The sequence below is a fragment of the Rutidosis leptorrhynchoides genome, chromosome 4 (genome assembly GCF_046630445.1).
Source record: "Rutidosis leptorrhynchoides isolate AG116_Rl617_1_P2 chromosome 4, CSIRO_AGI_Rlap_v1, whole genome shotgun sequence".
In the NCBI taxonomy this organism is placed as follows: Eukaryota; Viridiplantae; Streptophyta; class Magnoliopsida; order Asterales; family Asteraceae; genus Rutidosis; species Rutidosis leptorrhynchoides.
Genome location: NC_092336.1, coordinates 429,379,111 through 429,396,204, shown reverse-complemented (window position 1 = coordinate 429,396,204; position 17,094 = coordinate 429,379,111). Strand labels below are relative to the sequence as shown.

Sequence of the window (17,094 nt, the reverse complement as noted above, 5' to 3'; positions counted from 1 at the left end):
GGCGCATTAATGTTTGGTTGAGTAATTGCGTGACCTTGGCCAGTGCGTTTAGCTCTCATTCGGTCTTCCATACATAGAGGTTCCATATTTTCCATGATTGAATTTGTTGAATCTGAATCGCTAGAGGATTCTGACTTAATGGTTTCTTCCTCGACAATTTCTGGATGAGTGATTTGTGGTTCAGGAGGAATGATTAGTGGTTCAGGATCTCTGAATTGTCCCTGAATATCCTCCGGATTCTCAATTGTGAGGTCGGGTTCAAAAAATGGATTATCAAAAATTTGAATTGGAGTACTTGGTCGACTAGATGACGATTCTAAAGAAAAATTAACGGCGACAATATTGGCTAGATCTCTTGATCGAGTTACAGGTGGTGAACGTATGAAAGGTGGTGAACGTTTTGCTCGGTGCATTCACTGAATATCCTATTAGTTATAAAAGATAAAAATTATATAAGTTATCAAATTAATAGACTTTTATGATTTTACCCACGTTTCGAATAGCCAATAGATGCAGCAGGTAGCCAGGACCCTTTAAATCGGAAGCCCACAACTCGCCACTAACAAATCCAACTATTACTATGAACCAGAAAATTTTGGATGTCTATCAATTTAACCGCTTAAAATAATTTTTCGTTTTGAAATTTTAGAGAAGAAATAGAAAATTCTATATCCTAAAAACTAGAGCGTCGAGAAATAAGAAAGAAAAAGAGCGCGTCGAAAAATGTCGAAAAATAAAAGGTCGAAAAATTAAGCGTCGAAAAATAATAAAATGCAGCGTCGAAACTTAAAAGTCTAAAAACTAAAAATTAAAACTTATGTCTAAAGGTATTAAAGCTTAAAAGGAATTCTATATCCAAAATGGCAATAACTTAAAAAGATACTAAAGTCTATTAAAAACTAAAGCGATAAGCGACGTCGTAAAATTCTAAAGCGCCTAAGTCTTAGTCTACAGAAAAAGCACTTAAGGGATTTTACGGCAAAGCCTAAAAATCTAGAAATAAAAATAACTACGGCAAAATACTAAGTTACGAACTAATTACGAGCGAAAAATATAAATATTAGGAATAAACGATTAAAAAGGTACGAAATTTTAAAAATAAAACTTGATGTTGTTAAAATAAAATTTTTATAAAAATATTATTTTTATATTAAGTATTTTATAAAAATATTAGTTTTATATATTAATAAAACTAATTAAAGCTTAAAATTAATTAAAACTAAACTTATACTAATTATATTAAATTAAAACCCTAATTTTAATTAATAATAATTAATTTTATGTAGTGACCCGAACTTTTCCATGTTTATATATATTAAATAAATTGGTTATTTACATGATTAAGTGTTTCCAACATGTTAAGCAATCAAACTTGTTAAGACTTGATTAATTGAAATAGGTTTCATATAGTCAGTTGACCACCCAAGTTGACCGGTAATTCATGAACGTTAAAACTTGTAAAAACTATATGATGACATATATATGGATATATATATAGTTAACATGATATTATGATAAGTAAGTATCTCATTAGATATTTTAACAATGAGTTATATACATAAAAATGAGACTATTGAATCAAGAAACTTGAAAACGATATATATAACAATTATCGTTATAACAATGTTTTACAAATTACATATGAATCATTTTAAGATATTGTTACACTATATATAAACATGATAATGATAAGTAAACATATCATTAAGTATATTAACAATGAACTACATATGTAAAAACAAGACTACTAACTTAATGATTTCGAAACGAGACATATATGTAACGATTATCGTTGTAACGACATTTAAATGTATATATATCATATTAAGATATATTAATATATCATAATATCATGATAATATAATAATTTAACATCTCATTAGATATAATAAACATTGGGTTAACAACATTTAACAAGATCGTTAACCTAAAGGTTTCAAATCAACATTTACATGTAACGACTAACGATGACTTAACGACTCAGTTAAAATGTATATACATGTAGTGTTTTAATATGTATTCATTAACAATATGTATTCATACACTTTTTAAAGACTTCAATACACTTATCAAAATACTTCTACTTAACAAAAATGCTTACAATTATATCCTCGTTCAGTTTCATCAACAATTCTACTCGTATGCACCCGTATTCGTACTCGTACAATACACAGCTTTTAGATGCATGTATTATTGGTATATACACTCCAATGATCAGCTATTAGCAGCCCAAGTGAGTCACCTAACACATGTGGGAACCATCATTTGGCAACTAGCTTGAAATATCTCATAAAATTACAAAAATATTAGTAATCGTTCATGACTTATTTACATGTAAACAAAATTACACATCCTTTATATCTAATCCATATACCAACGACCAAAAACACCTACAAACACTTTAATTCTTCAATTTTCTTCATCTAATTGATCTCTCTCAAGTTCTATCTTCAAGTTCTAAGTGTTCTTCATAAATTCCATAAGTTCTAGTTTCATAAAATCAAGAATACTTCCAAGTTTGCTAGCTTACTTCCAATCTTGTAAAGTGATCATCCAACCTCAAGAAATCTTTCTTATTTATAGTAAGATATCTTTATAATATAAGGTAATACTCATATTCAAACTTTGATTCAATTTCAATAACTATAATAATCTTATTTCGAGGGGAAATCTTACTTGAACTTGTTTTTGTGTCATGATTCTGCTTTAAGAAATTTCAAGCCATCCAAGGATCCTTTGAAGCTAGATCTATTTTTCTCATTTCCAATAGGTTTATCCACAAAACCTGAGGTAGTAATGATGTTCATAACATCATTCGATTCATATATATAAAACTACCTTATTCGAAGGTTTAAACTTGAAATCACTAGAACATAGTTTAGTTAATTCTAAACTTGTTCGCAAACAAAAGTTAATCCTTCTAACTTGACTTTTAAAATCAACTAAATACATGTTCTATATCTATCTGATATTCTAACTTAATGATTAAAAACCTGAAAACGCGAAAAACACCGTAAAACCGGATATACGCCGTCGTAGTAACACCGCGGGCTATTTTGGATTAGTTAATTAAAAACTATGATAAACTTTGATTTAAAAGTTTTTCTTCTGGGAAAATAATTTTTCTTATGAACATGAAACTATATCCAAAAATCATGGTTAAACTCAAAGTGGAAGTATGTTTTTCAAAATAGTCATCAAGACGTCGTTCTTTCGACTGAAATGACTACCTCTTATCGAAACGACCTGTAACTTATATTTTCGACTATAAACCTATACTTTTTCTGTTTAGATTCATAAAATAGAGTTCAATATGAAACGATAGCAATTTGATTCACTCAAAACGGATTTAAAACGAAGAAGTTATGGGTAAAACAAGATTGGATATTTTTTGATTGTTGTAGCTACGGGAAATATTGTAACAATTCTATAAAAATCATATCCTAGCTAACTTATATTGTATTATACATGTATTCTAATATATTATGTAATCTTGGGATACCATATACACGTATGCAAATGTTTTGACATATCATATCGACCCATGTATATATATTATTTGGAACAACCATAGACACTCTATATGCAGTAATGTTTGAGTTAGCTATACAGGGTTGAGGTTGATTCCAAAAATATATATACTTTGAGTTGTGATCTAGCCTGAGACGTGTATACACTGGGTTGTGGATTGGGTCAAGATAATATATATCAATTTATTTCTGTACATCTAACTATGGAAAACTAGTTGTAGGTCACTAACAAGGACAGCTGACTGAATAAACTTAAAACAGCAAAAACGTATTAAAAATGTTGTAAATATATTTTGATCATACTTTGATATATATGTACATATTTGTTATAGGTTCGTGAATCGACCAGTGGCCAAGTCTTACTTCCCGACGAAGTAAAAATCTGTGAAAGTGAGTTATAGTCCCACTTTTAAAATCTAATATTTTGGGATGAGAATACATGCAGTTTTATAAATGTTTTACAAAATAGACACAAGTAAATGAAACTACATTCTATGGCTGGATTATTAAACCGAATATGCCCCTTTTTAGTCTGGTAATCTAAGAATTAGGGAACAGACACCCTAAATGACGCGAATCCTAAAGATAGATCTTGAGGAGTTCCAAATTGCCTGAATGATAAATAAAAAAAACCTAGGTAATACACTCAATTACAGAACGCTATACAGATCACATTAAGCTTCTCTCATATAGATGACTATCAACTAAAGTTCAATCATAAAAAAATGAAAAAGTTTGTAACCTGTAGCTGCAGCACCTGCTATAACTACGACTGCGGCTTCTACCTCGTCGAGGTGGAGAAGGAGTCCTCGAGTAACTTCGCCCACGCTTGCTCTCAACACTAAATAAAACAACAACAAAAAACAAAAACAAAAAACTAAATCACAGAAACATGGCTTCACAAATGATGGAAAATAATTTAAAGACGTGTAAAAAAACTCACAACTTCTTCGGGTTGTTCTGACAATGTCTCTCTATATGGCCTCGCTCACCACAACGATAAGATTTGTTCTTCCAGTCACCAGCTTTACAATCTCGAGACCATTGACCATCTAGTCCAAAATTAAAGCAGCGACCCGCACCAGGAGGAGGACCTCTGCCAAGATATTCACGTGACCCGCCCACATAACCACCACTGCCACGTGGCACCTGTATGTCAACGGGTACCGAATGAAGTCGATGGCTAATAAATAAAGAATAATACATTAGAATGAATAGCATACCCCTTTGGCAAATTCAACTATGATTTTTGTACAGAAAGATCTTTTGACCATTACCCAACCTTCTTTATGGCCCATTTTCGTACAGAAAGATATCGTTCTGACCTCGAGAAATTTTCTCATGGAACCAAGGTCTGGTGCCGGAGATTCATCCATAATCTCAATGATATTCTTTCACTTCAAATGCTCCCTGTCATTTATCAACAGTTCATATTTCAGCTATGCTCTATACGTACTACAATTAAAGCAACATTCAAACAACATGCCAATTTTTGGTAAGAAACGAATCAAACAGTTAAACTTGTTATCATTCAAACAGTTCATAATCTCAAGAAGAAATTTAAACATACAAAGAGAATTAACATTAACATACTTGATTACTTTACGAATAACCATAATGTATGACAACTCTTTTCTGGTATACTTACACCAAGAATGAGTTTAAAGAGACATAATTCTTTTCTGACTCCACAATATCATCGTCAAAGAATGCAACTTTGGCAAACGACTCCTGTAACATGGAGTGAGACTTCCGTTCGGTATTCCACTGCAAACTTCTTTTTATGTTATGGATCTGAACACCATTATGAAATATTATGTAATCAGAGTATATATGCTTGATTGGAGAGCACTTAAGTACCTGAAATCTGTTTCTTTTCATTATGATCATCACGTTTCGCATGCAGGATGGAGTGTATTTAAAATTGATTTATTACTTAATAATTTTGTGGATGATTAATGATCGTTGGATTAGGGATATTGTAACGTAATTTTCTAATCTAACGATAACTAAGGGGGTTTTGAAAATATTTTGTTAAACTCTTCTAAATCCTTTGATTTAAAAACTAAACCTAACCCTAAAATCTAAACCCTAGAATCTAAACCCTAAACCCTAACCTCAAGCCTAAACCCTAAATCTAAACCCAAAACCCTAACCTAAAGCCTAAAACCTAAACCCTAAAATCAACCCTAAACCTAAACCTAAACCCTAAAATCAACCCTAAACCTAAACCTAAACCTAAACCCTAAAATCAACCCTAAACCTAAACCCCAAAATCAACCCTAAATCTAAACCTAAACCCTAAAATCAATCATAAACCCCAAACCTAAACCTAAACCTAAGCCCTAAAATCAATCATAAACCCTAAACCTAAACTCTAAACCCTAAAATCTAAACCCAAAACCCTAACCTAAAGCCTAAACCCTAAAATCAGCCCTAAACCTAAACCTAAACCCTAAAATCAACCCTAAACCTAAACTTAAACCCTAAAATCAACCATAAACCCTAAACCTAAACTCTAAACCCTAAGATCTAAACCCAAAACCCTAGCCTAAAGCCTAAACCCTAAAACCAACCCTAAACCTAAACCCATACCCTAAAATCAACCCTAAACCTAAACCTAAACCCTAAAATCAATCATAAACCCTAAACCTAAACTCTAAACCCTAAGATCTAAACCCAAAACCCTAACCTAAAGCCTAAACCCTAAAATCAACCCTAAACCTAAACCTAAACCCTAAAATCAACCCTAAACCTAAACCTAAACCTAAACCCTAAAATCAACCATAAACCCTAAGACTAAACTCTAAACCCTAAAATTTGAACCCTAAACCCTAAAAACTCTGAACCCTAACCCTAACCCTAACCCTAAACTCTAAGCCCTAAAATATAAACCCTAGAATCTAAACCCTAAACCCTAATCTAAACCCTAAACCCTAAATCTAAACCTAAAACCATACACCTAAACTCTAAACCCTAAATCTAAACCCTAAACTCTAAACCCTAAAATCTAAACCCTAAAATCTAAACCGTACACTATAAATCTAAACACTAACCCTAAATCTAAACCTAAAACCCTACACCTAAACTCTATACCAATATTTGAAGCATAAATCTTGCAGATGATCCCAATTGCAGTTTTTTAATCTTAATTAAATCACATAAACAATAAACAATAAAAAAAATTAATAAATACAATTCATATCGGATGCTGTAGGCCGTTTTTTTCTGTCATCGTGTAAACCAAACAGTTCTTCTTTCATCAAACAATTAAGCTAACTTTTCATACAAACATATCATCAAACAGTTTAAATACACCCATTTTTTTAACTCACGCATGATTTTCAATATTTAAACACGGTTAATTATTAATTAGTGAAAATAATAACAATAAATTAACACATCAGACATCTAAAAAATAAGTTAAAATCTAACTAAATCGTCAAAGATAAATAATCAAGTAATCATTTGACGACTTTCAAACCATAAACATCAAGTCATGAATTTCAAAAACTTATTAATTGATTAAATAGTTAAATTATATAAACTAAATTGGTTGATTTTTACTTCTGTTTTTTGAAATATAAATTCCAAATTCAAACCCTAAAATCTAAAATTCGTAACAAAAGCAATACACTACCTGATAGACGATGGCAGTGCTTTTGAAGTAGGTTACAGGCGGAGAATTCGAGGCCGCTTGCACCAAATACGCTGACGTTGACGGAGGCGGTGACGGAGGTGGTGAGTGGTGACTGGTGAAGGAGGCGACGGTGGAGAGGTGGTAATTGGAGATATTGAGAAGCTAGGTTTGTTGAAATCGACCTTAAAATAGAATTAGAATTATGAGAAGACTAGCTTTAATAGCCTGTGCGTTGCACGGTGGCTAAAAAAGTTTGTATAGTAATACGTTAATATTCGTACATATTATATGTATTATACATAAAGTACTAAAAAGGTAACAAAATTTAAAGGGCTGAACACGGTCAATTATTTGAAGCATTAACATTCTTAATCCATAACTAAAGATACCCGACATATCTTCTATTCAGGGCTCCGGATAATGTCCTTTACAAACAACGACAACATCACAGCAAAAATCTTGGCTTTAACATCCCACTTTCCATGATATAATTTGTCAAACCCGACACACCTCTTGTTGTATATGTCAGCAAACAATTACCTATAAACAACATGTCAATCGTATTCAACCTAATGTAAGCTACTTTATGAGTCATCAAAAGGCATACCATTTATAATGTTAGTCTGAAGTCTATCCTAATTTTTAGAGCAAGAAGTGGAACTACACATAATAAACCCATTAAACTATTCAAACCAAAATTATACTATCTGTAAATCCAAAATTATACCATCTGTAAATCCTAATTAAATCCTAATTAAGCTCTTTAACTTCCAATCCCAACCTTTATATATAACCAAACACTGATGAACTAACAATCGAAACGTGTAGCTTAACTTAAAAATGCCAACCCACGCAGAATAAACCTATTAAGCAACTTGAGAACGAAGATAAACTCAAAACACTTTTTAACTGCTTAAAATCCATATTGCCAGCATACAGTAGTAACAGTTTGACTTATAAAAGTCAAACTGACCTTCAAAACATCAAAAAACAGCAAAACTATTCTAAGACTCTTCAAACATCTTCGTATGTGACCCATGTTTTTATGGTATCATATATAATCAGTTTACTTATATTGCTTTAGTGTACAGTTTAATTGTTGTTGATATACAATATGGATTATATGCTGATTAAAGTCACTTATTATAAAGTACAAAACCTTACTAAATGTGATAATCTGATCAACCATATAAAGACATAGTTGTGATATTATTCAATCAGCAACCAAAAAAATCAAGTAATTATTCAATCAACAACAAAAAAAACTCACCACATACATGTAGTATTTAACTAATTATCTAAATCAACTTTATCATGTTACAAATAAATTATCAAATGAAATTTAATCAAAAATTAATCGATTTCATAAATTCATCTATGATATCGTTGAAATTTACCGATTACAAAACTCCAAATCACCCTTAATGGTTAAAATTATAAACGTAAACTTTCTATTGAAATCGGTACCTGGTACTTTCCGATGAGAGGCTTCATCAAAATCATCCCAAAAATTCAACGATTTGTAAATCCATCGTTACATAATTGAAATCGATGGAGGTCATGCGGCTATCTGATTTTAAAAATATGAAACCCTATTAGAAGATGAGAATTGCAGAAGATTAAATTTGATAAACCCTAATTAGGAAACAAAAATGCTATTGAATCCATGAATCGGCCGATAGAAGAGAATATGAGCGTGTAACTGAAGATCGTATATGTTATGTTAATCGTGGTATTGAATGAGAAAAATATGTGGGGAAGAAGCAAATGAAGATCCGTTTAATTTGTATCGGTTTCAGAGAATAAACCAATTACAATTGAACAGATGTCATGATTTGAGAATAAGTTTGAAATAAGGGGCAGGGAAAAGCTGGGGGAAGCCACGTGGAATATCTATGAGAATTATAATAGGTTATAGATATTGAAACCCCTAATTTTGTTCAAATCTACCGTGTTTTTTTCTTAATTTAAGGGTATTTTAGGTATATTATAATAAGTTTTGATTTATTAGCTAATTTTTTGATCGTTGGATCAAGGAGTATTCTAATGTAATTTTATAATCTAACGATAATTAAAGAGGTTTTGAAAACATTTATTAGTTAATCAAGACTCTCTCTCTTAATGTATATAGCTAAATTGATTATTATTTAAATTTAAATTAAATACTTAAGTAATAATGAAAAATTGATTCTGGTCACATACTATAAAAGTGAATCGGTCAAATGAAGCACCTTTGCTGATAACCAAACAATGATGGACACGTGGAAAGCAAATGCTAACGTTGGGTTTTTAACTCGTTGATTTCAAAAATAGCAACCCGGTCCTACCCGATCCGGGTATTGGAACCGGGTACCGAGTTTTTTGGACCTGGTTTCGAGTATTGCGTCAGGTACATTTCGTGTCCGAGTTTTATTTGCATCTCTACCCGGACTACATAAAGTGTGGCCCATCTGGTATTAGGTCAAAATGTAAATTTCTGTGAAAATTACACAAACTGCCGATTGCGAGCTCTCTTTGAAGAGGTAATTTTCCGATCAATAATTTATTTAGTTGCATTCTTTCTTCTTTATAATATAATATAATAATAATAAATAATAATAATAATAATAATAATAATAATAATAATAATAATAATAATAATAATAATAAGCAATCGTTTTTAAAGAAAACACGGTCGAAGTCCAGACTCACTAATGCATCCTAACAAATTCGGTTAGACACACTAATGCAAATTTCCGGTTCTCTAAGACCAACGCTCGGATACCAACTGAAATGTCCCGTTCATATTGACTATAAACGTTCCATATTAATTGATTTCGTCGCGAGGTTTTGACCTCTATATGAGACATTTTTCAAAGACTGCATTAATTTTTAAAATAACCATAACCTTTATTTTTATCGATAAAGGTTTAAAAAAAAAATTACGTAGATTATCAAGACATGATAATCTAAAATATACCGTTTACACACGACCATTACCTAATGGTTTACAATAAAAATATGTTACATCAAACTAAGATCTTGAATGCAGTTTTTACACAATATCATACAATCATAGACTCCAAATCTTGTCCTTAATTTAATATGCAACAACGGAAGCTCTTAATAATCACCTGAGAATAAACATGCTTAAAACGTCAACAAAAATGTTGGTGAGTTATAGGTTTAACCTATATATTATCAAATCATAATAATAGACCACAAGATTTCATTTTTTCCATAAATATACATCTCATATCAGGCATTTCGCAAACTGCATAGAGATAAAAATTCATTCATATGTTGAACACCCGGTAACCGACCTTAACAGGATGCATATAGAATATCCCCATCATTCCGGGACTCTCATCGGATATGATAATTCGAAGTACTAAAGCATCCGTACTCGGATGAGGCTTGTTGGGTCAAATAGATCTATCTTTAGGATTCGCATCAATTAGGGGCCATTTCCCTAATTCTTAGGCTACCAAGCTAAAAAGGGGCATATTCAGTTCGATAATCCAACATAGAAAGTAGTTTTGATTACTTGTGTCTATTTTGTAAAACATTTATAAACTGCATGTATTCTCATCCCAAAATAATAGATTTTAAAAATGGGACTATAACTCACTTTCACAGATTTTTACTTCATCGGAAAGTAAGACTTGGCCACTGGTCGATTCACGAACCTCAAGTTTAGTAGGTAAACCTACTGGAAGTGACAAAAATTGATCTAGCTTCAAAGGATTCTTGGATGGCTTGAAAGTTCTTGTATTAGAAAGATATCTTACTGTAAATAAGAAAGATTTCTTGAGCTTAGATGATTACTTGGATTGGATTAGAAAGCTAGGAAGTAATCTTGCAAACTTGATAGTATTCTTGATTTTATGAAACTAGAACTTATAGAATTTATGAAGAACACTTAGAACTTGAAGATAGAACTTGAGAGAGATCAATTAGATGAAGAAAATTTAAGAATGAAAGTGTTTGTAGGTGTTTTTGGTCGTTGGTATATGGATTAGATATAAAGGATGTGTAAGTTTGTTTTCATGTAAATAATTCATGAATGATTTATAATATTTTTTGTAATTTTGTGAGATATTTCATGCTAGTTGCCAAAAGATGGTTACCACATGTTTAATGACTCACATGGGCTGCTAAGGAGCTAATGATTGAGTGTATATACCAATAGTATATACATCTTAGAAGCTGTGTATTGCACGAGTACGAATACGGGTGCATACGAGTAGAATTGTTGATGAAAATGAATGAGGATGTAATTGTAAGCATTTTTATTAAGTAGAAGTACTTTGATATATGTCATGAAGTCTTCCAAAAGGGTACTAATACATATTAATACACTACATGTATATACATTTTAACTGAGTTGTTAAGTCACCGTTAGTCGTTACATGTAAGTGTTGTTTTGAAACCTTTAAGTTAACGATCTTGTTAAATGTAATTAATCCATTGTTATAATACTTAAATAAGATGTTAAATTGTTAAGTTATCATAATAACATGGTGTATAAATATATCTTAACATCATATATATATATATGTTAAAATACTATTACAACGATACTCGTTACATATATGTCTCGTTTCGAAATCCTTAAGTTAGTAGTCTTGTTTTTACATATGTAGTTCATTGTTAACACACTTAATGATTTACTTAATTATCATTTTATCATGTTAAATATAGTGTAACAATATCTTAATATGATACATATGTATTTAGTAAGACGTTGTTATAACGATAATCGTTATATATATATATATATATATATATATATATATATATATATATATATATATATATATATATATATATATATATATATATATATATATATATATATATATATCATTTTCGAGTTTTCTAAATCAATAATCTCATTTGTTTGTATATAACTCATTGTTAACATATTTATGGAGATACTTACTTATCATAATCTCATGTTAACCATATATATATCCATTTATATAACATCATGTAGTTTTTACAAGTTTTTAACGTTCGTGAATCGCCGGTCAACTTGGGTGGTCAATTGTCTATATGAAACTCATTTCAAATAATCAAGTCTTAACAAGTTTGATTGCTTATCATGTTGGAAACATTTAATCATGTAAATATCAATCTCAATTAATATAATAAAATATATAAATATGGAAAAGTTCGGGTCACTACACATATGAACAAGCTTGTAAAGATCCTAAATGGGTTGAAGCAATGAATCTTGAAATAGAAGCTTTAAACAGAAATACTACTTGGGAGATTACTGATCTTCCTGATAATAGAAAACCAATTGGAAATAAGTGGGTATACAGAGTTAAATATAAATCTAATGGTGAGGTTGAAAGATATAAAGCAAGGCTTGTGGCTAAAGGTTTTAGTCAAAAGGATGAGATTGATTATGAAGAAACTTTTAGCCCTGTTGTAAAGCATGTTATAGTTAGATGTTTTATTTCTATTGCTCTTCAAAATGATTGGCCTTTGTATCAATTGGACATTAATAATGCCTTTCTGTATGGTGAGTTAAAAGAAGAAATTTATATGACTTTACCAAAAGGATATTATACAGATTCTTCTAATTCAAAAGTGTGCAAATTAACAAAGTCATTATATGGTTTAAAGCAAGCACCAAGACAATGGAATGCTAAACTTAATTCTGCTTTAATTGAACATGGGTTTAAACAAAGTAAGTCTGATTATTCTTTATATGTTAAAAACTAAGATGACTTGTTTATTGCTCTTTTAGTTTATCTAGATGATATTGTTATAACAGGAAATAGCTTGACTGAGATAAATAGTTTCAAAACTTTCTTAAAGTCAAAGTTTTTAATCAAAGATCTTGGAGAATTAAAGTATTTTTTAGGAATTGAAATTCTTAAGTCTGATCATGGTTTGTGTCTTTCTCAAAGAAAGTATTGTATTGAGTTATTAAATGATTATGGCTTACTTGGTTGCAAACCAATATATACACCAATAGAATCTAATGCTTGTATTAATTGTGAGCCTAATGAAAAGGATACTTTACTTTCAAATGTTACAGAATACCAAAAATTAGTTGGTAGACTTATATACTTGACTCTAACCAGACCAGATATATCTTTTGCTGTACATGTTCTAAGTCAATATATGCATGCTCCTCTTCAGTCACATTTTAAACTTGCATTCAGAACTTTGAAATATTTAAAAAATGCTCCTGGAAAAGGAATCAACTTTGTTAAGTCAGATAAGTTTTCACTTCATGCTTTCTGTGATTCTGATTGGGGAAAGTGCAGACTTAATAGGAAGTCTGTAACAGGTTATCTTATTTACTTTTGTGATACTCTTGTGTCATGGAAAAGTAAAAAACAATCAGTTGTTTCAAGGTCTTCTGCTGAAGTAGAGTATAGAGCTATGGCAACAACTGCTTGTGAAATTATTTGGATTAAAAATCTGTTGTTAGACTTTAATATTAAAGTTAAGCTTCCAGTTGAAATATTTTGTGATAACAGTTCTGCAATCCAAATAGCTGCAAATCCTGTGTTTCATGAAAAAACCAAACATTTTGATATTGATTTGCATTTCTTAAGAGATAAAATTTCAACTGGAATTGTTCAAGTTACTAAAATTCATTCTTTAAATAAATTTAAGTGACATTCTTACAAAGGGGTTACCTATAAGTAACATAAACAGTTGACAAATAAATTAGGTCTTTTAGACCTGTTCCAAACTAAGCTCGAGAGGGATGTTAAAATTATAGCATCAAACAAGCTTAGTTTAAAACATAGGTTTTATGATTATTCTCATTTGTGATTTTCTAGCCAATTTCAGGTTGTTGTTGCTGCTAGTTGATAGTCAAGAGGTTGGTCTTGTAGATTGCAGAAGTTGAAGGGCTGAACAGAAACATCTTGTCATGGGCTAAGTGATGCTAGTGGATTGCAGCAGTTTAGTGGGCTTTTATGTTCTCAAGTGGGCTTATTTGAGTCCAACCCATGTTATTGAGAGAGGAGTATAAAAGCAAGTCATTAAGTTATTTTTAATTAATTTATTCATTCGTATTTTGTTCTTTCTCAAGTTTTTCTCTGTATTCGTTTTTTGTTCTCAACCCTAGAGTTTTCGGTGTTCTTGGCTCTACATCATCTTGATGATAGAGTTTCTGATTCATATAGAGTTTAAGTAATTGTGATATTAATTGTAGTGGTTGAGATTTCTGAATTTCTGTTTTCTGTAAAAGATTCTTGTAAAGATTTGGTTTCTTGGTGATTTGGTTGATGATTAACTTCTATAATTTGGTGTATTGGTATTTGATTGCACTTTTCAACAGTGCCCCTCATATAGACTTGTTCCTCAGATAACACGTCTAATTTAACAAAAGGAACACGTCTAATTAAGGTTTTTACAAAAAAAAAGGAACACGTTTAAATAATAGAAGCAACACGTCTAATTAGAAACTTGCAACACGTCTAAATAAGTATAACAACTCTAATTGGTAATCACGTCTAATAAATTTTACCAGGAACACGTCTAATTGACAACACGTCTAACAAGTTTTGCAAGGAACACGTCTAGTTAACAACATGTCTAATAACTTTTACTAGGAACACGATTGAAAAAACAACACGTCTAATTGGAAACACGTCTAATAAGTTTTGCAAGAAACGCGTCTAAATGACGAACACGTCTAATAAGTTACAAAGAACACGCCTAATTAGTTTGCAACACACGTCCAATTAGTTAGAGGAAGCCTTTTAACTGGAACACGTCTAAATAAGTTAACCGATTAAATAAGTTAACGAGCTCACGTTTAATTAACCTAACCCTTATAGTAAATTAACAGAACACCTCTAATTTAAAACCTATGTGAAGAAAAGTCCTAAATAACCAAACACGTCTAATTGCATATTAACACTAATAGACCAAAATAATATGAAGTTAGTTAATGAGGAGAAGAGTTTGAATTAGAAAATAATTTGATCTAGGAGTGTATTCTTCAAATAAAAGATAAGTATAGCCTATATAATATAATTATAATAATATAAAATTTTATATACCGTAAATAATATTATTATTAAGTTTATATATATATATATATATATATATATATATATATATATATATATATATATATATATATATATATATATTACAAAAAATCTATAAAAAAAATATACCGTAATTAAGTCTTGATTCAAAGTCCGCTTATTCGTGTTCGTAAGTACAATGGAGACATCAAAATCAAAGGTAATTCTTTCTTTCTTTTTCTGTACAATGTTGATTTTCAAATAATTTTCTTAAAATATACATGCATATAATAAATATATACACCAAACAGAATCCGAATCGTATATGTAATTTTAATTAATTAATAGGTACACCCCGACAACTTAAACTAAAAACCCTAAAATCCTTTATTAGCTGATATAAACAATCTGTTAAATATATTAAACTTTTTTCTCTTTGTAGAACACACCGTAAACAATTATCAGGGTTATTCACAACCTGCCGATTACGAGCTCTCGAGGTAAAGTTTTGGTGCATATACATTTTTTTTTTCTCTCTGAAAAGCAAAAGCAATTTAGTCGCATTATATTCTTCATAATATTGTACAACCAGGTTCTTAATAATGCTAACCACCGCGATTTATATACAGTGGCGGAGCCATGTACAAAGGGATGGGGTCATATGACACCATCGAAAAAACCATATATATATATATGATATTTGATATTTGATATTGGAAGAATATATATATGATATTTAATTAACTAAATATATATATGATATTTAATAAACTAAAACATAAATATATTGTTAGTCCACTGGCTGTTTAATTGTTCCTTCGATTTCCACACGCAGGTTCAAACCCTAAACATACGTATTCTCTATTTTTTAGTTCTTCCCATTTATTTAGGGTCCACCCTGACCCAATATATGACATATGTCAGAAAGATGTTTTAAAGTTTGATGAAGGTTTATTTCTTAATGAAAAAACATTTCACATAACATTTGTGTTAGAAGATAAATTTGTTTTTCATGTTTATATTTAATCTTAGTCCGCTAATCCAATTATTGTAACTTGGTAGATTTTGCTATTATTTTGTGACATCAATAATCTTAAATCCTGACAAATTTATGTAATTTGGTAGATTTCGTTATTAGTTTGATACACCAATCATTTTGAATCCTGGTTCTGCCACTGTTTATATATCAAATATCAAAATATCAAATTATATACAGCACATATATTTTTCATTGAATTGTTTCTCGTAGTACTGTTTAGACTGCTTGTAAATATGTATGCGTGATCTTTTTTATTGTCCATTGTAGTTTAATTTTATTAATATTGTTTAATCGTTAATCATGCATGTTATGTAATATTGTTATTGTTGTTATAATTATTATGAACATGTTAGATGAATAAGAAGCAGATTAATAGCGATTCAGTATCTGATGAGTTACCTCCGCAGCATACAAAGTATCCATGGTTGGTTGCTCAGCCCACCAACTACAAAGGAGGAGTGGAGGCAGAGGAGCAGATTTTCTACAACATACACAACCCGTCATCTCCACATCGATGTCGAATCCCTGAGTTGATTGGGAAACATATCCAAGCATGTTTTCATGGTTGGGTGGTTCTGTCCAACCTAAAATTTTATAACATCATGTGGTCACTTTGGAACCCACAAACATCTAAGATCATACAACTCCCGCCTTTGGTGGTTCGTACTGGAGGACAGATACACGAATTTGAATGTTGTTTGTCGTCCCCTCCTAATGATCCAAACTCTATTTTTTTTCTAACCACATCAAAGGAACCTAAATTTATTTTTTGCATATTAGGCCACAAGAGTAAGAAGAAGTTAAACTGGACTGAAATGTCATATGATAAACAACTATGGAACATCACAGGATCCTACCATGGTTTACTAGTTTCTCCAACTTATGTTGATGGTA

The 17,094-nt window shown here is 30.7% G+C and overlaps 1 protein-coding gene across 1 annotated transcript; it reads right to left on the bottom strand.

Moving 5' to 3' along the window:
- Positions 1-4,077: 4,077 nt before the first annotated feature.
- Positions 4,078-7,342, bottom strand: LOC139842087 (uncharacterized). Its single transcript, XM_071832263.1, has 6 exons — positions 7,171-7,342; positions 5,124-5,324; positions 4,754-4,940; positions 4,474-4,679; positions 4,273-4,371; positions 4,078-4,141 (listed from the first exon to the last, which is right to left on the bottom strand). The coding sequence occupies exons 3-6, from the start codon at positions 4,904-4,906 to the stop codon at positions 4,078-4,080; spliced, it is 522 nt and encodes a 173-aa protein (XP_071688364.1). The 5' UTR covers positions 4,907-4,940; positions 5,124-5,324; positions 7,171-7,342.
- Positions 7,343-17,094: the final 9,752 nt, after the last annotated feature.

Excerpts from the sequence above, each read along its gene's own strand:
- LOC139842087 (XM_071832263.1), bottom strand. The coding sequence starts at position 4,906 with ATGGATGAATCTCCGGCACCAGACCTTGGTTCCATGAGAAAATTTCTC. Across the intron at positions 4,372-4,473 it reads CAGAACAACCCGAAGAAGTT|TGTTGAGAGCAAGCGTGGGC; the intron begins GTGAGTTTTTTT and ends TGTTTTATTTAG. Across the intron at positions 4,142-4,272 it reads AGCAGGTGCTGCAGCTACAG|GCAATTTGGAACTCCTCAAG; the intron begins GTTACAAACTTT and ends TTTATCATTCAG.